Source organism: Elephantulus edwardii, unplaced genomic scaffold (genome assembly GCF_000299155.1).
Source record: "Elephantulus edwardii isolate Elephantulus edwardi_28Jun2011 unplaced genomic scaffold, EleEdw1.0 scaffold00372, whole genome shotgun sequence".
Classification (NCBI taxonomy): domain Eukaryota; kingdom Metazoa; phylum Chordata; class Mammalia; order Macroscelidea; family Macroscelididae; genus Elephantulus; species Elephantulus edwardii.
In genome coordinates, this window is record NW_006400122.1 from 569,294 (window position 1) to 592,854 (window position 23,561).

Sequence of the window (23,561 nt, forward strand, 5' to 3'; positions counted from 1 at the left end):
TATTGCATGAGTTCCTTGTTTTTCAATGCAGCATAGTATTCCATTGTGTGAATATACCACAGCTTCTCTATCCATTCGTTTGTTGATGGACACTTAGGTTGTTTCCAACTCCTTGCTATTGTGAATAAAGGTGCAATAAATATGGGTGTTCATATATCTGCTTGGGTGTCAGTTATGGTCTCTTTGGGGTATATTCCCAGTAGTGGAATTGCTAGGTCAAATGGTATTTTTATTTGCAACTTTTTGAGAAAGCGCCAAACTGCCTTCCACAGTGTTCACACCATTTTATACTTCCACCACCAACAGTGAATAAGAGTTCCAGTTTCTTCACAACCTTGCCAGCATTTGTTGCTGCTGTTCTGTTAAATTTTGCTATTATTACTGGGGTAAGATGATATCTCATAGTTGTTTTCTGTATTGTGATATTCTTATACCATAGATTTTAATATTCTTGTACCTATCCCCAACTTAAATATACAGATAATATTTTCAAATTAGATTTTATTACATGTCATATTAATGAGGTTGTTTCCCATTTTTATTAATTTATAAGACTAATTCTTTGTTTGAAAGTTAAGATAACATAAATTAGAACAAAAAGTATAGCAGTCACCCTCTGCTCCATTTCCTTCCTCCATAGAAGTAGTGACTTTCTCTTCCTTCCTCCCACCCCTGATTGTTCTTGTTTTGTTATTGAAAAAGTAGGAATGGACATTGGCTTTTTTTAGCCAATATTGAGGCAAAGAGAAATGAGTAAGGTATACAATGTCTTGGTCTTAAGGAGTTCATATATTGATGATACAATTAGATAAACAAGGTTTTTAAATTTATCTTAAGTAGAATCATAAGCTGCTTCTTGTTATGCTTTTTAAATTTTTATTTAATAGTTAACCTTGGAGATATGTCTAGGATATGTGGGAATATTTCCATGGTATGGCTCATGAGACGTGCAGGTGCAGGGTCAAAGAAATGACATGTTTTAAGTCTTGATACTTTCCCCATTGCCCTGCAAAGACTATACCTGTTTATATTTTGGCCATAGGGCTGTGAGGTTTGAATGGTATTATAGCAGTTTGTATAGAACTTTATAAATGATAGCTTATCTTCTAATGCATTCAACATCTTATAATAAAACATATTAAAACAAATTATGGTGTCACTCTGGAGACTGAGGTGCGTCTCATACAGGCCGTGGTCTTTGCAATCAGAGAGTTGGACAATGACTAAGGAGGATAGAAGGAGAATTGATGCCGTTGAGCTATGGTGCTGGAGAAGAGTCTTGAGTGTACCATGGACTGCCAAGAACACAAACAGATTCATCCTGGAGAGGGTTAAATCAGACTGCTCCTTGGAAACAAGGTTTCTGGGGCTTCATCTGACATGCTTTGGACAGGTTGTATGGAGGGACCGGTCCTTGGAGAGGGACATCATGCTTGGGAGGGTGGAGGGACAGTGCAGGAGGGGAAGACTCTCTGTGAGGTGGGTTGATTCTGGGGTAATCAGGATGGGTGTGTCAGAGGCAGGGTGATTGGCACAGGATAGAACAGGCTTTAGGGTTGTTGTACATAGGGTCACTATGAGTTGCAAACGACTCACAGCACTTAACAACATAACAGCAAGGAGAAAAGTGTCGTGAATCCCTGTGCACTCATCAGCTGACTTCAATATTACCTTCAAATTTGATTGTCACTGTGACTGAATTATGAGTGAGACTTAAGTTATTTCTACTTTTAATTCAAAACCTGTAGCTGGAAGGGGCAGAGGGAGACCTATGACTCCATTTTTGACCCCACATCCCTGCCTATTTCTGTTATATTTGTAGCTGCTATGACGTTTTAATATGATTTAAAGGATTAAAGTTGTCATCTTCTCTGTAATTTCTCAAAAAGTATAATTTATCATCCTTAAAATGTTTAAGGACTGCTGTTTTCACACTCACTCTTGGGTCTCCTTTTAGAAAAGACGTTCGAGCAGGCAGGTAAAGAGAAAGCGATACACTGAAGACTTGGAGTACAAGATTTCAGATGAGGAGGCAGATGATGCAGATGCTGCTGGAGGAGACTCGCCTTCTAACACCTCACAGTCAGAGCAGCAGGTTAGTGGTCAGATGTGGGGGTGTGAACATTTGGAAACACAATCTGGAAATCTTGTAGCTGGATTCAGAAGGTAAGCAGAAACATTGGATTTTGACTGGAGAATATTCATTTAGTGTTGATTGTTGATGTGGCAGGACTGATAGTTTTTTATCAGTGTCCTTTGAAAAACTCTGCTCACTGAGAATTATTTTTATGTATGCCTGTGATATGTTAATTTGACACAATTTTGGAGAATTGAGAAGTCAGTGCTGTCTGTAGCTCCTAGGACTTTAATAAGCCCCTCAAGCTTGTCTCCTGCTGTTAGGTACCATAAGAACCCCTTTATGAAATTATTGCCTTATAGTACCCAGTAGGACATATTTTATTCTCTGTGCAATGTAATGATGGATAAAATAGTTTGTATAAAGCATGGGAAGTAATACAGGGTTGGTATTGTAAAGAGCGCACATGTGCGCTCTCGCTCTAGCTCTCTCTTATATTAAATAATACTCTTTCCTTACCATTACTGTACTTTAGTTAACAAACTAGTAACTCATTGAAAAGTATATTAAATGTAGTTTTGCATTTTGTTTAGTAATTTTTGCTGTGTTAGAGTATTATATGACCTCGATAAAGAAAAGCTGCCTGTGATAACAGAATGATGAGTTTATTTGCCCCATGAATACAGATGAGGAAAACTTACATTTTTTACTGCTGTCGTGCAGAGCTTATTTTCTCTTGACAGCTGGAGCCTCCTTAACACTGTCGCTTTAGGGACCTGTGCTAGTTCATATAATTAAACCAAATAATCATGTGGCCGTAAGCACAAATCTTCCTTTGCCTTTCTGAAAGTGAGACTTTTGTCCTTTTCAGTCATATTTCCCACTGGTGACTTTGCACTCAATGGTATGAAGGATATGAATTGAGCAGGTGTGTATGGTAGTAGAAGCAAAAAGGAATGAACACTTCAGTAATATATAATGATGCTTTCCGTGTAGATTAGTTCATTCAACTTTATTTTTTAGGAATCTGTTGATGCAGAAGGTCCAGTGGTTGAAAAAATTATGAGCAGTCGTTCAGTCAAAAAACAGGTAAGGTTCTTAAAATTACTTTTGTTTTATAATTTTTGTTCAAATCCCACATTATTGTGTTTGGTTTTTTCAAAGTAACATGCACATCTAATCTTAAAAGATTTCTTTGCCCAGTATAAATTTTGGGATGTTCAAATCCAAATAAAGTTAAAATATATAAGTTAATCAATGTTTTTGTTAGACGTGAACCTCAAAGATAGACGAAGAAATGTCTGAGGCTTTATAGGCTACCTATAAATATTAAAGATATAAGGCATGAAAATCATAAATATGAGTTGACCGCCCCTTTCTCTTAGGAAGGTTTTTTGCCCCAACGGCTTAGTGTGTGATGTGCTGGCTTCATGGGTGATGGAAGGGTACCATCTTCCTGTACTTCCTCAGATCTGATAGATAAACTTCTGTTAAAAAATCACAATTAAAAAAAAAATCTGGTGAAGGGTCAAGAAATTACTTTTGGACAGTGAATTTTATTTTTTTAGTTTGTTTTCTTTGGTAATAATGTAAGTTATATATATCATTTTACCAAATACGTTGTCTCTCATACTTTGTGGAATTTTTTTTTTCCGTACCTAGTTACATTGGTTGTTTTTTAGTTAAACCTCTTGTTTAGAGACAAGGAGAGCATAAATGGGCCTTTGTATTTAAAGATTGGTTGTCTTTATATTTTAGAGGAATATTGTTTTAAGTGGTACAGCACTAGTCTGTCAACTTACTGTACTGAGATAACCTGGGGTTGCTGTTATGCTGAACCTTGTGCTTTTGGGCTGTCAGATGCCATAACAGTTACTCAATGGTGGAGAGTTTTTGGTGGAGCTCCCAGACAGGTTTGGAAGCAAGAGTGGCATCCACTTCCTAAACAACATGCCTCTGGAAACTCTATGAACTTTAAGAAATGATGATAGTTATAGAAAGGCTTCAGGTCTTTTGTTCATAGTGTTGCTATGAGTCATGCTCAACTTGATGGCAGTCAACAGCAAAGGAGAGTTTTTAGTGTGTCTTTTCTGCATAATGACTGATTGCTCAAAGTTTTTCGGACTTCATGTTGATCAAGAAAAATGAACTCTAAAAGTGTCAGTAGACTGATAACTTGGATACTGGGAGACTCTTCGCTTCAACCAAGAATTCAAAGTACATGAAATTTCCTTTTTCTGAAGACACTTTTTTCCTTTGATCCTAATCAGCTCTCTTCTTGCCCACGTGGACAAAATGCTTAAGTTCATGTGAGTATAGCCCAGCAGGCTCTCTGGAAAGTTGTTTCCTTTACATAGGTGTCTTTCAGCATTAATCATTGTTTTTATTTGCTTTTAAAGTGGGAGACGTGTCATGAAAAGTCATTTCTTTTATTAGTATGATGTATAACAAATAAATAGAATATCTTGCTACGAGATAAGGAATGAAATCACCAGCATACCCCATAGACTTGCTATTCCATTGTTATTACCTGGAGATGCTTGACAATGATTCTGTATCAGCAATTGACCTTTTAAACTTTCCTCACCATCCTCTCTGCTTTTCTAATGTGTGATGCAAGATGTAGATTTTTATCACAGTGTGCAGCTCGGTTCATTTGAAAATTATAAAAAACAATGTATTGAGATGTCAGTTTGGATATGGGAATGGGGAAGTAACCATTGACTATGAACCTGAAGAGTTTCTCTCTGGTGAATTAAATTATAAAATCACAGCTCAATTTCCCCTGATCAAACAGAAATGACTGCTTTTTCACTCCTTAGAAAGGTTGCATTCCTGTGCTACTAAAGACTTTAGGACAGTTAATTGTGCATTATAAATATATAATAAACTTTAAAATATACGTACTTTAATGTGTAATTGCCTTCATTGAGCTGAAGTGACTTGTTTGAGTAAATAGCATAAGATTTAAATAGGATGTATTTTCATTCCATTGATAGTTTTTCTATGGGGGTACACAGTAGGTTGTGGGTTGCACAATATAATTAGGTTTATTATTCAGAGAAGAATTACTTAGACTTTTTAATGTAAGGCATTCCTTTTCCCCTATCTTGCCCACATATATAATTATTGACAGTCTAGGGTAGCTTCAAAACTCTTCTCTAGCACCACAACTCAAAGACATCAATTCTCTTTCTGTCATCCTTAGTCATTGTCCAGCTCTCTGATAAATAGCAAGTAATGGCAAAGATCATGGTTTGTATTAGGTGCACCTTAGTCTCTCTACTGACATTGTTGCTTTTCAGTACTCTGGAGAGGTCCCTGAGGGCAGATTTTCCCAAGACAATTCGTCTTTTGATTTCCTGACTGCTGGTGCCAGAAGTCTTGATTGTGGAGACCAGACAGCTATTAACAACGTCAGTCTCTTCCCTATCCGTCATGGTGCTGCCCATTGGCCCAGTGGTGAGGATCTTTGTCTTGATGTTTAGCTTCAGTCCATATTGAAGACTACAGTCCTTGACCGTCTGCAGCAAGTGCTTCAGGTCCTCTTCAGTTTAGCAAGCAAGGTTGTGTCTTCTGAATAATGTGGGTTGTTGATGAATCTTCCTCCAATCCTGATGCCTCATAAAGCCCAGCTTCCCAAATGATCTGTTCTGCATATAGATTTAAAAAGTATGGAGCACGCTACCTGTTGCACTCTCTTCCTGATTTTGAACCATGCAGTGATTCCTTGATGTTCTGAGGACTGTTTCCTGGTCCAAGTATAGGTTTCACCTAAACACAAACAAGTGTCTCTAGTGCTATGACCTCTTCTAAACCCAGCTTGTATTTCTGGTAGTTTTCTGTCAGTGTACTGTTTCATTTCTGGATAATCTTCAGTAGGATTTTGCTAGCATGTGATATTAGTGATATTGTTGTTGTTGATTGCCTTCAGTCAAGCACAACTCATAGCGACCCTGTGAACAAAATGCCTGAAACTCCTCTACAACTATTGACATTTATCAAAGTTCATAGAGGTTCTGGAGGCATATTGTTTAGGAAGTGGATGCTACTCTTCACACTCTGTCAAGCCACCTTTTTTTGAAATGGGAATAAATATGGATCTCTTCCAGTCAGTTTGGCCAGGTAGTTATCCTCCAGATTTCTTGACACAACCTGATGAGCATGTCCAGAGCAGCATCAGTTTATTGAAATATGTCAGTTGGTATTCCATCAATTCCTGGGACTTTATTTTTTGCGAAGTCTTTCAGAGCAGCCTGAACTTCCTCCTTCATCACCATTACCTTCATCACAATCATATGTTGTTTCTTGAAATTCTTCTGTATCAACCAATTCTTTTTGGTATAGTGACTCTGTATACTCCTTCTATCTTCTTTTAAGGCTTCCTGAATCATTCAGTAGTCTGCCCATAGCATCTTTAAGCATTGCACCTCATGGCTTGAATTTATTCTTTAATTCCTTTAGCTTAAGAAATGCTGAGCAAGTTAGCCCTTCTCAAAAGAAGATAAATAGAACTCATCAATTTGCTTCTAAATAATAAGATTATAACATTTATAACAGTAATATTATTGGTATGTCTTAAAAAATAATTAAAAACCTTTATAAAACCAAAAGCCATTTTAGAAGCTACTTTTAAAATGGCTAATCTTCTCAGTATAGTTACTCTGAGGTAATTAACAATTACTAGTGAGGCCCTTCATATTGTTTTTGTGTACTGTACTGACACATAGCCGACCCTCTGGTGGGTTTTCAGAGGCAATTAATTGCATGGAAAGAGATTGCCCATCCTTCTTCCACAGAGCAGTTGGAGACCTTGAACCCCATGCATTCAGGATTATAGCACAGCTTTTTGCCACTAGGCCACCAGAGCTCCCCCCACTTTAATAGCTCCCCCAGCTTTAATAACATTGTTAGAAAGTGTCACAGAAAGAAAAAAGGGAAATTTGAGACTTTTCTGTGGCCTCTAGTGAGAGCTGTTACTCTGTTTCCTATTACCCTGAATAATTTAAGAATGGGCAGTGCCAAAGAATCTCTGTCTCCCCTGGCAGCACTCTAGCGACTGACTGACTGTGTTTTTAGAGCCTACTCTGTGCATGGCTGACACATAGAGGGGACAAATTGTGCCTCCAGACCAGTTGCTACTCATTGTTGCACCTGAAAGGCCGTCCTGGTATGATGTAGCTGTGGAAGGGAGTGGCCAGAGCTTGTGAATCCAGCAGGTTTTTTATTGGCTTAAATAATTTGAGCATTTATGTTGTTCTGAAATTAAATTAATGATCAAGAGTCCAGAGAACTGGACATACATGATACTTTTTTTTTAAAATTTTGTGATTGGTAGAAAAAAAAGACTTGATTATAGAAAAGTTAATTTTTATGTTTTCCATATTAGACTATCTGTAATGGTTTCATGCTTTCACCAAGCACAGGCTGCTATTGGCAGTGATGTCCTTGATGAACAACAGTTTTCTGTTAATATACTGTCCAGTCCTTTTAGGATAATCTTCAGCAGGATTTTGCTTGTGTGTGATATTAGTGATATTGTTTGATTATTTCCACATTCTAGTGGATCACCTTTTTGGGGAATGGGAATAAATGTGAAGCTTTTCCAGTCAATTGAACGGGGTAGTTGTCCTGCAGATTTCTTGACATAACCTAGTGAGCAAGTCAAGAGTTGCGTCTTTTTATTGAAACATGTCACTTGGTATTCCATCAAGTCTTAGGACCTTATTTTTTGCCAGTTCTTCAGAGCATCTTGAATTTCTTCCTTCATCATCCTTGCCACTTGATTATATGTTATTTCATTAAATTCTTTTGCGTCAAACAATTGTTTTGGTACAGTGACTCTGTGTACTCTTTCTATCTTCTTTTGATGCTTCCTGGATCATTCAGTATTTTGGCCATAGCATTTTTAAGTGTTGCAACCTGAGGCTTGAATTTATTCTTCAGTTTCTAAATTGTGGTTAACACTGAGTGAGAAGAATGAGAATCTCAGAATACTTGACTGCTCATGCAAGACCTGTACTTAGACCAGGAATTCATCTAATTGGAGAAAGGAAACACTGCATAGTTCAAAATCAAGAAAGGTGTCAAGGATGCGTCCTTTATTCACAGGTACCTTTTCAGTCTTTATGTGGAACAGGTCATTCAGGAGGCTGGACTTTATGAGGAGGAATGTGGCATCAAGATTGGAGGAAGACTCATCAACAACCTACGTTTTGCAGATGACACAACTTTGCTTGCCAAAACTAAGGAGGACCTGAAGCACTTGCTGCAAAAGGTCAAGGACTGCAGCCTTCAATATGGATCAAAGCTCAACATCAAGAAAACAAAGAGTCTCACCATTGAGCCAATTGGCAACATCATGCTAGATGGAGAAGAGATTGAGATTGCTAACCGTTTCAGCTTGCTTGGTTCTGTAACACTCTTGGCATTAGCAGTCAGAAAATCAAAAGAGGAGCTGTACTGAGAAAATCTGCTGTCAGGGACCTCTTTAGAGTGTTGAAGATCAACAGGATCAGTATGGAGACTAAGGTGCGCCAGATCTAGGCCATGGTCTTCACAATTACTTGCATCAGAGACCTGGATAATGACTAAGGATGACAGAAAAGGTATCAATGCCTTTAAGCTGTGGTGCTCAATAGATAGAATTGAACATACAGTGGACTGCCAAGGGAATAAACAAATCTGTCATGGAGAGACCAAAACCAGGTTGCTCCTTGGAAGTAAGGATTTTAAAACACCATCTCACTTACTTTGAGTACATGGCCAGGAAGGAACAGCCCTTGGAGATAGACATCATCCTTGGAAGGGTAGATTGAAGGTCAGTGTTAGAGAGGATGAGATGGATTGACACAATGACTTTGGCAGTGGCGATAAGTGTGTGGGTTGGCTCAGTATAAGGCAGGGTTCAGAGCTAGTGTTCATAGGGTTGTTGTGAATCACATTCAGTTCAACAGCACTTAACAACACCAACACTTTCTATTCCCAGCTTTCCATCTTTGTAGAACAAAGATTCAAATCTGTTAGCATAAGAAAGTGAAAGAGAATTTTAAAAATAATGGCTGTCTATGTTCACAAATTCTTTTTCTTTAAGTGAATCATTTAATAGTATACATGTTTTAAGAGTTTCTTTTAAATTTTAATGTGTATGTTTTAATCTTCCTTGGCTGAATGTAATGATAAAAAGTGTTGTTGATTGCCTTCTAGTTGAGCACAATTCATAGCGACCTTAGGAACAAAAGGCCTGAAGCCTTTCTATAACTACGAGCGTTTATCAAAACTTCATAGAGTTTTCAGAGGCGTATCGTTTAGGAAGTGGATGCCTCTCCTGCTTCCAAAGATAAAAAGTAGGGATTACTTTTATTATCATGTTTATTATCATGACTGTATATTCTCCCTAAAGTGGAACACCATTTGACATCTTTGGTAGAGTGTACGGTGTGCTGGGTCAGAGCAGAAAGATAATTCCACCTGGGCTTTATTAGTATTCTGCACTCTTGTTTGCTCTTTGCCTTTTGTGCACTGTTTAACAAATTTCCCCCTTTTTTAATATGTTGCTGAACTTTGTTTCTTCAGTAATGGGATGCGTAGAAAAGATCATTGCTTCCTTTAGGCCACAAGGATTATCATTTGTTGAATGGTTAGTTTAGATTCCAGGTGAGAATAAGAGCCAATATTTTTGCCTAATCAAGAATTCTGGTTCCTAGGAACAATGGGACAAATAATTTACTGTGTTTGGAGTTTTCTATTTCTTAAAAACAAGGAGAGTTTAGTCTAATGAAAGGTTATACTAAGAAATACTCTATTGACTACATAAAATTACTTTAGAAGGCTCTCATTGAATACTAACTCTCCAAGAATGAAATTTGAGTGTTTGTTCTGTGAAAATGATATGTTGACATGTTCATTCACTGGTTGTCCCTCTTTTAGAATGATCTCTCCAGACTTTGCAAGAGTGTAGGGTCTGATTTTTGGCTGTCACTGAAGGCTGGTAAAAGCTACTATTCAGAGAGTGAATTAATGGATATCATGGAAGGACACAGTTACTGTGAGCTGGTGCAGAATCAGGCAGAAGTGCACCTGAAAGATTATGAATTGGTGTACTTATGTTAACTGGCAGAACAGATAACATGATCTTATTTCTATAAAATGAAGGATAAAAGACCTACAATAAGTCCTGGAGCAAGAAGGAAGGTTAGTGCTGGTCACTGTGACAAAATGTAGAGTTTTTTGAGACTCTCCGAGGATGGTTCTATGCCTTCTCCAGTTACTACTACATTAGGTCTTAGTGCCTAGACAGTTCCTTCCCAGTAACTAAGTCTCTGGTTAGGCATCTCTGTAGCAAGTTTCCGAAGGGATCATGGATCACAGCAAGCAAGGGGATGTCTGTGAAAATGGGAGATCATTAATGGAGCTAAAAGTCAATCAAGGCTTGCCTTCTAGGTTCATATGTATGATGAAATAGAAATGAAAAGACTTCTGTTAAAGAATTGATCCTGTGTGATGTAGGATAGTGAAACCATTTCATCAGGAATTAAAAGGAACTGATGAGAAAAGATCTGAGGATAGGTTGCTATTGTTTGTGGTGTGTACTGTCAGGTTTTCAACTCATATACTTTAGGCATGTTGCAAGCAGAGGCTGTTTCTTGGAGAGGGACATGATGCTTGAAAAGGTCAGAGAAAGAGAGCAAGACCTTTGACCAGATGGATCCTGCTGCAGTGGGCTCAAGTGTGTAAGGAAGTGTGAGGTTGGCACAAGATAGGACAGAGTTCAGATCTGTTGTTCATAGCGTCGCTATGGGTAGTACTTGATTCAAGGTCACATAATGACAACAACCATTGTTCAACTCAAAGTTGAACCTCCAGTGGATTTTCAGAGTTGCATGGGAGAAAATTGCCATCTTTCTTCTATGGAGGAACTGGTGGATTTTTTCCCATGTTCCATCAGGTTGACAGCATAGCTCCTTACCACTGTGTGGATTAGAGCTGTTCCATAGTTTTCAAGGCCATATGGCCTTTGGAAACATCATGTGGATTATCTTCCAAAGCTTCTCTAATGGGTTTGAACTGTTGCTAAAAAACCCCCAAACCAAACCCATTGCCATCGAGTCAAGTCTGACTCCTAAAAATAATTGAATCTTGCCTTTTCCCCCATCTTCCTGGTACCTATGATCTAACTTTTGCCTTTCTTAGGGGATATCTATTGATGTGTATCTTTAAGTGGTGGATGAAATGTTCAAGGAGAAACAGGAAGATACAGGGACTAGAATAAATTAGATTTGGGCCTGGATGGGTTATCACAAGACTTTATTTGTTAACTCATTCCAGGTTTAAATTGTTGGCTCTTGAAAGGCATCCAACAAACATTTCTTTTTGGTTTTGGACAAGACTAGAGATCTGGGACATCGATTGTGTTCTTAATGCACTGGTATAAAAGGCAGCTTTTTAATAAGGACCTTTTGTAGATGTAGTAGGGCAAAACTAGTTAGTAATGTTTGTTGACTCCACCCCCAAATAGTCTGTTCTTTTATTAGTAATCTCTAGGCAAGCAAGAAAACAGTTTACATTTAACTGGTACAGATAAGAGTTAAAAAAATAATTAAGTTGCTAATCTTTGACGGTAATCTAAGGATTAGAGATTGAGGGAAAGAATAATCTCTTAGAACAGATCCTATGCACCCTGTTATCCAGTGGAAGTCTTTGCTTTTTCCTGTGGTTTCTGCCATGTCTCTTTAGTTTCTCCAATGCATCTTTGTGGCGGCTCAGCAGATCCTTGTGGCCCTGAAGGCAAGCTTGGATACTCTTGTAAGAGTGTGAAAAAGGAATCCTGAAGCATCTGTAAATGGTGTTTATAGTTTACATCCTTGATTTATCTGATCAACTCTTCCAGAGCAAAATTATATATTACAACTTGTTTAAAACCCTAAAGCCAAAAGGGTCAAATGTATCTTGTGCCCCGGGGGGGGGGGTGGGAATTACTGAAATACCATATGAGCATTACTTTTTGAATACTTGTTAGACAGGATTAAGGGAGATGCTGTCGTCTTCCCGTGCAAACGCCTGATTTGGCTGACGTGTATCACAATTTTACCCTTACCTAAAAATGTAGTGCTTGGAGGGTTAATTTCGTTTGGCTGTTGTGTGCGCGAGACATCTTGTCGGAGAGAATTTAATTGGACCATTGAGGAGTGCTTACGTGGTAAATAGTGATGCACTGAAATTGTAGCACAAGAACGAGTTTGAGTTTTATATGGTTTCTTGTTTGGAGGTATTAACTATATAGAGGAATAAATGTCTTTTAAATATTTTAAAACATTACAAAACCTACAATGTAAAGTTGCCATCAAGCAGCCAAAAATAATACATATGGCATTCAGGAGAGCAGTTGCTAATTGGCTGCTGCCTGAGAAAATGGTACACTTGGCGTCTACTTAACACTGTGGGTTTGGCAGAAAGCCAAATTTGGGGTCATGTTGTTGTGAATGAAGCTGCATGTGGTTAGGGAGGAGTTAAAATGATTCATGTCTTCAAAGTTCTAATGTGCTAGAGTAGCGTAGCATGTATGGCAGGGGCCGGGGGGGGGGGGGGGGGTAGGCTCCCTTCATAACAGCCTCCTCCTTCCCAATAAGTGCATGTTAGAAAAGCTATAAGGTGCTTTTGTCATTTCTGGGACTAAATAGTTGCTTTTGAAATACTCTAGTAGATGATTTTAAGTGTGTTTCTGAAACTGTCTTTTGTTACAGAAGGAATCTGGAGAGGAGGTAGAAGTTGAGGAATTCTATGTGAAATACAAAAACTTGTAAGTAAATGGTGATTTTTTTTTTCTCCACTTTGGGACGGAAGATAGTATTTTAAAGTACTGGGCAACTAATGACAGTAGTTAAATAACATGATAAACAAATGTCACAGAGTTGACTGTTGAAATGTGAAGCAATTGCTACATGTTTGTCACAACTTCAAAATAGAAGAAAATAATTGGCAACATTTCTTATTGGTGAAATTTGGAGATTAGAAGATTTTGACAAGTATGTCTTAGTGTCTTAGAGAGTCTCTCTTACTAGCTTTGGTACCTTGGACGTTTTATGAGTTTGCTTTCTGGAAAAGATACAATTTCTATAGTAGATAACTTTTGTGTAACTGTGAAGTTCTTGATTTTAAGAGAGCATTAAGAGCCATATAGTAATAGAAAAATGAGTGAAGTGATATTTTCCTATCTCTGAAGATGACTTTATTCTTTAGAACCACACTCTCTCTCATCATCTCTCCCTGCATTTGTATTGTTACGTGAAGGCTGTAGTTTAGTTCAGTGAGCAAGAGTTGTGCTTATCTCTTTTTTTGTTAATTTCTTTTTTTAAAGTGGATTGAACTGCTTAACTTTTAAAAGACTGAGTTGAAAACCAGTGGAAGGTGTGTCTTTGTAGATGCTTTCATGTTAATCTAGGTAGACAGTGTCCCTGGTGTGAGTCCAATTCCATCACCGCTCTACAAGGAGATGAGTGGAAAAACTACTTGAGGCTGCTGTTCAAGTTTATTACTATTCTTGATGTTTGGTTGAATCCTTTAACTGTTGTTAACCATGCAACATGTTACTGTCTTTTTGCATCATCTAAATTCATCATATTTATGAAGAGGTCAGAAAATGCATCCGCTTTAGGCCCATGAACCCAGGTAATATTTTAATGTTTTTGTTAGACTGGGACTCTCCTCTTAATCTAAATTCCATGTAAGAGAATTTTGTTATGATTTCTAGACTTTTTCTTGATGGCATGATCTTCTGTTCTGGGTCAACATTTTGATTTGGTGAAGAAACAAACACTGTTACAGAATCTTCAGACATAAGTTCTGCTGCTGTGTAGGAGCAAGTCATATGTCCCATTACTTTATGTATTGGATGTCTTGCCTTAACTATCACCATGTTTTGACTCAGTATATAAAGTTTGTTATAGATCTGTAGCTTTGTGGGTTTTTCTTTGTGTGTGTGTGTGTGTGGTTTTGTTTTGTTGTTTTTGTTTTTTTTGCAGCGGCGATAAAGCTGCCTACATGGTCCTCTTTTTCTTGGTATCCTTAAAATAGTTTTGCAAAATATGCCAAAGGAAACTTGAAACTTAATGTTAAGGTGAATTTCCTACACTTTAGAAAATTATTGCTTTCTAAGAGTCAGTGAAGATTTTGATTAGAGGTTATATAATATGCAACAGGTTTGAAAAGTCTCTAGTAATAACTGCTGCAACTGTTGAACTATCTTCATGAGCTAGCATAGAAGTCTGAGTCCATTCTCTTTTCTTAATAATCAAAGAACAAGATATAAGAACGTTCATTGGTAATGTAAAAGTAAATCTTACAGTGTTCTTTTTTAAAAAACAAAGAACTCAAATACCATATTTATAATTTCTAGAGTTTAAAGAAAGCTTTTGTGATTTATGGTCCAAACAACCTTAGAAAATGTAACTTGCCCTACAGATAGATGCAGGCCCAGGACATCATGTTTTCTGTCATCCTGCCTTAACTGTAACCGGTGTCGTGTTAAGAAACTAATGCAATTCTAAAGGGGGTTTATGAGCAAACCGTTTTACTCATTAGAAAGTTTCTGTAATGTGAGAGTTCAGGGTAATACTGAGTGTGGCAGTACGAAATGCTCAATAATTGACTGACATTGTCCCTTTGTCCTCTGAGTATGACATGTTCACATGAATGGAAATGATGCATATTGAATTATTCCTTAAAATTCTGTACAGAGTAGGAAAGGACTGATAAGGAATAGACAAATTGAGGAGATGAGAACCTCTTGCAGATTCACAACTCAGAACAGGAGCTGGGATTATTTCATCGCAAATGCATGAAAATATCACTGTTGGTAGACAAATAGATCAAGTAGTAGTGTGGCTTAGGGTGGTATAGACATTGAAGACCATGACTTAGCTTATAAAGAAACACAGAGGAAGCACTGCTAATCCTGAGCCAGAAGGCAAAAGGAGTGCTGAAAAAGAGCTTGTCTTGCTGATCTTTTTTTTTTTTTTGGTACTAGTTTGCATACAATAATTTGTTTACAGTTTATTTCATCCATGTACATTGTGTTTCTTTGGGGTTCTTCCCCCTTCCTCTACCCATCAACTCTGCAAACCTGTGGTTACCCCCCACCACCACATCCCTTCTGCCCCTCTGTGTGCTCCCCTTCCCTCTTTGGATAGCCATACACATCTTACTGGTTTCCGTATGTTTTACAGTAATGGTCTTAGGCAGTATTTGTCCTTATGCAGCTCCACATAATGCTCTCTAGACTCTCCCATGTTGTATAGTATTTTTCCGAATCATTGCTCCTGAGTACTTCATAGTCTTCCATCATGTGAACGTACAGCAAGTTCTCAATCCAGTCATTTGTTGATGGACATTTAGACTGTTTCCATGTTCTTCTATTTACAAAACTCCTTTGTATCTCAGTTCTGTTTTCCTTGGGGTGTATTCCTAGCTGGGTCATAGGGAATCTCTATGTTCAGCTTTTTAAGGAAACACCAAACTGGCTTCCAGGGTGGTTTTACAATCCCACTAACAGTGTATGAGAGTTCCAATCTCTCCATAGCCTCTCCACCATTTCTTTCTTGCTGTCTTGTGAAACTTTCCCACTGCTATTGGAATGAGATGGTATTGTGGTTTCAATTTGCTTCTCCCTTATTGCCAGTGATTTTGAGCATTTCTTCATGTGTCTGTTGGTCATCTGAATATCTTCCTCTGTGAAAAGTCTTTCCATGTCTTTTGCCCATTTTTTAGTTGGGTCATCAGTCTTTCTCTTGTATAGGCCCTGTAGGATTCTGTAAATTTTCATTATGAGACCCTTGTCTGAGATGGTATTGCCAAATGTTTGTTCCCAGTCAGTAGGTTTTCTTTTCATCCTGTTGAAAAAAGTTTTGATGCACAGAGGGGTTTAATCTTTAGAAAGTCCCATTCATCAATTTTATCCTCTCTAGATGGTGCATTTCTGGATGCATTTGGCAATCTCTTTATACCATAGACTAGGCCTTTTAAGCTTGGGTCCCAGTTTGTCTCTTATGATCTTTATGGTTTGGGGCTTTAGCCTTGAGTTGATTTTTGTGTATGATGTGAGATATGGATCCTGCTTCAACTTTCTGCAGGTAGAAGTCTAATTTCACCAGCACCATTTGTTGAAGAGGTTGTTATTTCCTCATTTGATAGGTTTTCTTTCCTTGTTGAATACCAGCTGACCATAGAGAGATCAGTTAACTTTCTGGTTTCCCAATTCGGTTGCATTTCCTTGGTGATCTTATTGTGATTAAATTTTCTAGAAAGATAGCCATTTTTGTTAGCCTGTTACTTCGGTGTAATTTATAGTTTATAAAAACCTTGCAAAGAAAAGGCAAAAAGTTCCTTTATATGCTTCACTCCTGTTCCTCCTATTTTGCCCTAGTGCTTTATTCTGTCTCTGCGTATATAGAACCTACCGTCAGTACAGACAAGAGGCCTTTTGCTCCAGGTATACCTCAGTGTGTATTTCCTCAAAACAAAGGCCTCCTTCTTATAACCCTATTACAATCATAAAATCCAGAAATTAACACTGATAAAATACTGTTCTTTTTTTCTCAAAGGCCTCCTCCTCCCCATTTTTAGCAGTTGCCCCAACTTATAGTAAAAGAAAGTCCTGGTGTGATGTGTCCATTTCTAATGTCAGGCCTGCTACGCTGTATCTTTACCAGAGAGAGAGAGACAGACAGATAGAGACAGACACATACCAGTATTTTTGCATAGTGCTTTCTTTCCCTTGCTTTTGAGTTTGTCCAATCTTCCGTCGTGGTTAGATTCAGGTTATACACTTTGGGCAGGAAACCCACAGAAGTAACCATACGTTCACAGGACACATTTCAGGAGGTACATGGTAACTAGTTTTCCCATCGCTGGTCTTAACTTTGAAACACTGGTTAAGCTGGTGACTGACACATTTCTTAACTTAAAGCTACAATTTTTCTTTTTTGTATTTGATAAAACCTTGTAGAGAGATACTTTGATATTATTAAATATGGTAATAGTGATTTACCAACTCCATTATGCCTTCTAAACTCACTAATTAGGTTTCTGTGGAAAGGACAAGCTTTACCATGTCCCCCATTTATTTCTTTGTATCTATGATTCTTTCTAAAGTGGCTTCTACTTCTTTACCATCATGTCATTATTTATTTTGTTTTTATTGCCCCAGAATTGACCAGGGAGCTCATTCTGCTGGCTTCTGTGTCCTTTTGTTTTGTGTCCTTTGCTCTCTGATCACTTCGTTCATCCTGAAAGCACAGGAAGTTCCAGGGTCCTTTTCAGATTTTTTTATTTCAATTCTGATTCCAACTGTTCTTGAAGTATGCTTGGTTATTTTTAGCCTAGTGATTCCTCAATGGCAGTTAGACACTAAGATTTAGGTACTAGTTGTGCTCATTACTGGTGGAGAGTCCTTCCTTCAAGATCCTTTGAGTAGGCAGGGGTGAGAGACATGTTCATTTACATGTCTAGAGGTCTGTCTGTATATATCTACAGAAACAAAAAAAAATATGTCTTTATATTGATACTTCCAATTCTAGATCTGCACTACAAAGTTTATTCATGTTCTCATTTTACAAATCATTTGGATTAGGAACTGCTTTCTTGGGTCTTGAGAAACTGGCTCCTACTATTCATAATATGTTTCTTTTTCTGTTTTGGATTATATAGGACATAGTTTCAAAATTACTGGTCAAACTTTTTGTTACCAGAAAGCCTGCTAACAGTATTTGCTTAGAGTTTTTATCTTTAGCCTGAGGGTGTAGAGACTAAATCTTTATTTAAAACTTCCTTGGGTTGATTCTTCTTTTCTTCCTCTGAATGATTGTGTTATTGATTTGAAACAATTTCATTTATTTCTGTTTATATTCCATCTTAGCATCTTTTCCCCCATATTACTGTATTCTGTCAGTATCCGTTTATGCGGATCTTTCTCACTTTGTATCATAGCTGTGAATTTTCCTCTGCACTCTGCCCTAAAGCTCATTCGGCAGGTATCCTAGGTGCCTCATGTAAAGATTTTTAAATATCTCACAATTACAAATAATGCTGCAATATTTATATGCCTATATATTTTGAAATTATATTTTATTGCATTTTTCAATGAAAGTTTGCACAGCAAATTAGGTTCCTGTTTAACAGTTTTTATAGAAGTTATAGGTGACATTGAAAAATGTGGTTTCCTCAACGTGTCAGCGTTGTCAGTGTTTCCACTCTGTTCGATTTCCAGTGAACTAGCTTCCTTTCCTGTCTTAGCCTAATCATCTTAAGGGACAGGTTACTCATTGATGATAGTTGTTTTCTATAAGACAGTCTGTTATTTGGCTGGATATTGCCCTCCAGGAGTAGGGTCAAGTTCAGAGGACATCTTAGGACAACTGACTCCAGGTTTCTCTAGTTTCTCTTGGGCCAATGGATTTGCCTGTTCAGAAATTTGAATTTTGTTCCAAGTTTTTATTTTATTTTATCTGGGATTTTTGGATCAGAAAGGTTGGTTGAAAGTGGTAGCAGGTATCACCTACTTCTGATCTTGGGTTAGATGCTGTGAATCATATGGTCTCTCAGTCCTGTGTATTAGTTTCTCTTTTGAGTTTTGGGCTTCTTTTATTCTTTTTTGCTCCAGACAAGTAGAGACCAATATATGTGTCTTCAATAGCTTTTTATAAGGTTTTAAGACTCTAACCCAAATAGGAAATAGAACATTATCTTTATAAGTAGTGTTATAACACTTGTTATATAAGATCTTGTTATATATAAGATGTCTCACATACATGTCTAGGGTTCTGAGTCTTTTAATTCAGTCCTGCAAGTTATTTGCATATGCCTAGAAAGTTCCTAGACATGTGTCCTCTGTGTGCTTTATTATATAAAAGAAATGTAATAAATGTGTCCTCTGTGTGCTTTATTATATAAAAGAAATGTAATAAATAGCTGCACATACTTTTTTTAACACATAGAAACATAATGTGTATGTTTGTATATGCCTACACACAAGTATGCAGGTTCCTGGAGATGCCTGCTGGTACACGTACATGCATATACATATATTCATACACACACATACACACACACACACACACATATATTAGTTCTTGACAAACTCCCTGGAGATGCCTGCTGGTACACATACATGCATATGCATATATTCACTCAAACACACATACATATATATGTGTATATATAATAAAATATATTTGACAAATTCCCTGCCACATATTTCTACCAGTTTGCATTCTTTCTTACCCACAACGTATGCAAGTTTTCTGTTTCTCTGTAGCCTTTCCATTTAAGTGTTCTTTCACTTTTTTGGTGAAAAATTGTAGTTCAGTGTAATTTTAATTAATAATTCTCTTTTATAAATGAAGTTGACTATTTTTCTGTAAGTTTTGATACCATTTTGTGTTTTGCTTTGTAGCTGCTCACAGTCTTTAGCCCATTTTCTGGTTGTGCTTCTTCCCCCAGGTTTGAAGAGTTTTCACATGTGCAGGTTATTAGTTCATTATTGGTTTTATGTGTTGCAAATAGTCTTTTGTCTTTATTATGTTTCTTGATTTCTAAAAGTTAGTTTTTAAAAAGTGTTTATATACTTTGATTTTTTATCTTTGCTTTAGCTTTGTAATATTCAGGATCTCTTCTGATATTCATCTTAGTCTTTTCTTCCTTTTTGGTCTCTGTTATGTATGACCTTTTGCATTCTTTATGAATGGTGTTCTTGAGATCATCCTACAGCTTGTCTGGTCTTTTGTTCATTGGTGTTCAGTTTCTCACACCTTCTTGATATGATTTTTAAATTCAGGTAGGATCGACTCAAAGTCACATTTTTATTCCAGTGGATTTGTTTTCATTTTCTTTAGCTTCATTTTGAACTTGCGCTTGAGTAGTTGATGGTCTCTTCCATAGTCAGCACCTGGCCTGGTTTTCACAGCTGAAACTGAGCTTCTTCAATGATTCTCTCCGCAGATGTTAAAGGTTGTTAATGATTTCATCTTGCTTGCATTCACAGTAACAGTCTTGGACCAGCAGTTAGGAAATACAAAAAGGAGTTGCATTGGGAGAATTCTGCTAAGGAGTATCTGTTGTAATCTCTCCAGAGTGCTAAAGAGCAATGATGTCAGTTTAGAGATTAAGGTGAGCCTGATCCAGTCTGTGATCTTCTCAGTTGCTTGCTATTCATCTGAGAGCTGGACAATGAATAAGGATGACAGAAAAAGAACCTATACCTTTAGATTGTGGTGCTGGAGAAGAGTATTGAGCATACCATGGATTGCAAAGGGGACAAGTAGGTCTTTCCTGGAGAGTCTGAAACCACTTTGTTCCTTGGAAGCACGTAGTTTGAAGCTCTATCTGGCATACTTTGGGCATGTTGCCAGGAGAGACCAGTCCTTTGAGAAGGAAGAGGAAGACTGTGGATGCAATGGATTGACCCAGTGGCAATGGGGTTATGTGTGTCAAAGATGGTGAGATTGGGTCAGGAGAGGGTTGAGAACTATTGTTCATAGGGACATTATGGCTCATAGTCAACTCAACAATACATAACATCAGCAACTTTAATTTTCTTCCTTTGGCTTTAGTTAACATTTCTCTATGCCTACATTAAAGAAGAGCTTTTCCACATCTTCTGCTAGTACTTTTATGATTTCTGTTTTTACATGTCATTTGGAGGGAGCTCTTGTGGTTAAGTGGTAAGAACCTGCACTGTAGTCCCAAAGGTATGTAGTTTGAATCCATCAGCTGCTCTATGGGAGAAGGATGGGCAGTGGATACTTCCATGTGTTTTACTGCCTCTGAAATCCCGCTGTAGGGTTAGCAATAATTCACTTCTGATCAGATAGCACACAAAAACCGCAATCTATTAGGTGTTTAGTCTTAGGTATGGGATAAGTTGGAGATCTAATTGTCTTTTCCAAATTAGTATCCATTGTTCCAGTGTTATTGCTTAAAAATATCATCTTTGCTTCAGCAATCTGAAATGCAGCCTTTATTGTATCACTCACTGACTTCTTGCCATCAAGTCACAACTGAATGTTAATACCATTGGATTTCCAAGGCTGTAAATTACCAGGAAACAGATTGCCCATCTTTCTCCTGTGGAGATTCTAGTGGATTCAGATTGCCAGAGAGACTCTACATTTGGATCAACAGCACAACTCTAGATTACACCACCCATTTACACACTTATTTGGATACAGTTGATCTATCTACCTATGAACCAGAACTGCAGTATTTTCCTTATAGAAACTATATAGTATTTTTATTTTTTTTTTGGCTGAGTATGATATTATTTTTATTTAAAATTTTACAACTTTTAAAAAATTGATTTGCTTACAAAATTTATATGCATTGTGTTTCACACTGTTCTTCAGACATATTGTATTTCATACAATCATTCTCAAACAGTATATTTTATAAAATCAATCACCATTGAACCTTGCCTATCATGACTTTGATATTCTTAGTCACACGTTCTTTCCTGAGCATTCTTTTTTTTCCCTTTCTTTCTTTTTTTACTTTTTTTTTTTTTTAGCCATTTCACTACTTGGAATGTACCCTGACTGAGAATATGAAAACTGAGGCACAAATTTGAGATTTGTACACCAGTGTTTATAGCAGCATTATTCACCATCACAGGAACATGGACACAGCCTAAATGTCTAACTGCAAATGAATGGATTGAGAATTATGGTATATTCACACTATGGAATACTATGTAGCATGCAGGAGCAGTAACTTTGTAAATTATTACCTAACTTGGGAGGTAATGGAGAGCATTATGCTGAGTGAACTACCTCAGTCCCACAAGGATAAATATCATATAAAACCATTATTGTAGAATGAGTATAAGGATTCAGGAAGGGTGGGAGAGGCTGGAAGCAGAGGGATGTGGATAGTATATTTTAATGTCTGGTAAATTAAGATTCCCCTAATAGCTTTCCTTTTCTTAATTTTTGTTGGCTGTTTTTACATGTTTACTTTTATATATGAAGTTCCGTATCTTATAAAGATTCTCGGTTATATTTCTCTTTGGATTGTGTTAAATTTCTAATTTGTGATTTTTTTTATTTGTTCATTTCTTCTTTTGCTTTTTTAAGGAGTATTTTACATATTTTCTCATCTAACTGTTTCACATTCTTATTAAATGTATTCCTAAGTATTTTTGTTGTTATTGTGAGATTTTCTCTAATATGTCTTATACCTGGTCATGTTTTGTGTGTCTGAAGGCTGTTGATATCTGAGGACTACTTTTATGTTCGCTATACTTTGAACTATTATTTGACTTAGTTTTGTGATTAATTCTCTAGTGCTTTCCTGGTACATGATCATTTCATCTGCAAATACAGATAACCTTTGCACTTCTTTTTAGTTGATACATTTATTTTCTTTTAATCTAATTGCATTTGACTAATACTTCAAATACAATATTGAGTAGTAGTGGACATATAGTAGGGATCTTTTGTTTTTATTGTTGTTTTGCTGAGTTTTTTTTAAGTGAGGAAGCCTGTTTCCCTATTTAGTATTCAGTGAAGAGTCTGATTAGATAGCTTTATTTATAAATTTTTTATATATTTTTTTAATGTTAATAAACTATCAACTTTTGTTTTGCTAGTTTTTAAAATCTGTAATTGATGTTATTTAAGGTTTTCTTAGCATTTATGAAGATACTTGTGTGCTTTTTCTCCTTATGTTGGGTCTTATTTTTTAATGAGTTTTCTAATGTTGAACCAACCTTGCATTTCTGGAATAATCCATACTTGATTATTATGTGTTATTTTCTTAATGTGACACAGGATTATGTTTGTTAATATTTACTTATAATTTTGCATCGGTCTGCAGATATGCTGTAGTCTTTAATTTTCTTGACATTTTGTACTATCATTACCGAGATTAGGTAGAAATGTTGTTGTTGTTGTTGTTGTTGTTAGGTGCCATCGAGTCAAGTACAACTCATAGCATCCCTGTGAATAAAAAATCTAAAACCAATCCTGTTCTGTGCCATCCTCACATTTCCTGACACACAAGAGCCCATTGTAGCAGTCACCTTGTCAACCCACCTGGTTGAGGGTCTTCCTCTCCTTCACCAACCCTCCACCTTTCCCAACATCATGTCCCTCTCCAAGGAATAGCACCTCCTAGCAATATGTCCAAAGTATGTTAGGTGAAGCCTCATCATTCTTGTCTCCAAAGAGCACTCTGGCTGCCCCCTCTCCAAGACATAGCTGTTCATTATCTTGGCTGTCCATGGAATGTTCAGTGCTCTTCAAGCCCACAGCACAAAGACATCAGTTCTTTTTCTGTCATCCTTATTCATTATCCAGGTCTTGGATGCATAACTAGTAATCGGAAAGCCCATGGCCTGAATCACATGTACCTTAGTCCTCAAACTGACAATTAACACCTTTAATAAATGTTATACTTGAAGATGAATTGTGTTTAAAATGAAATTTTATTTGCCACA

At 37.1% G+C, this 23,561-nt stretch overlaps 1 protein-coding gene across 1 annotated transcript in view; it reads left to right on the forward strand.

Moving 5' to 3' along the window:
• CHD7 (chromodomain helicase DNA binding protein 7) overlaps nucleotides 1–23,561 on the forward strand; it is a 300,989-nt gene that overhangs the window by 211,704 nt on the left and 65,724 nt on the right. Inside the window, exons 5-7 of the mRNA XM_006902138.1 lie at nucleotides 1,958–2,095; nucleotides 3,101–3,166; nucleotides 12,820–12,875. Of these exons, the coding sequence (XP_006902200.1) occupies nucleotides 1,958–2,095; nucleotides 3,101–3,166; nucleotides 12,820–12,875 (260 nt within the window). The remainder of the gene's footprint in view (nucleotides 1–1,957; nucleotides 2,096–3,100; nucleotides 3,167–12,819; nucleotides 12,876–23,561) is intronic.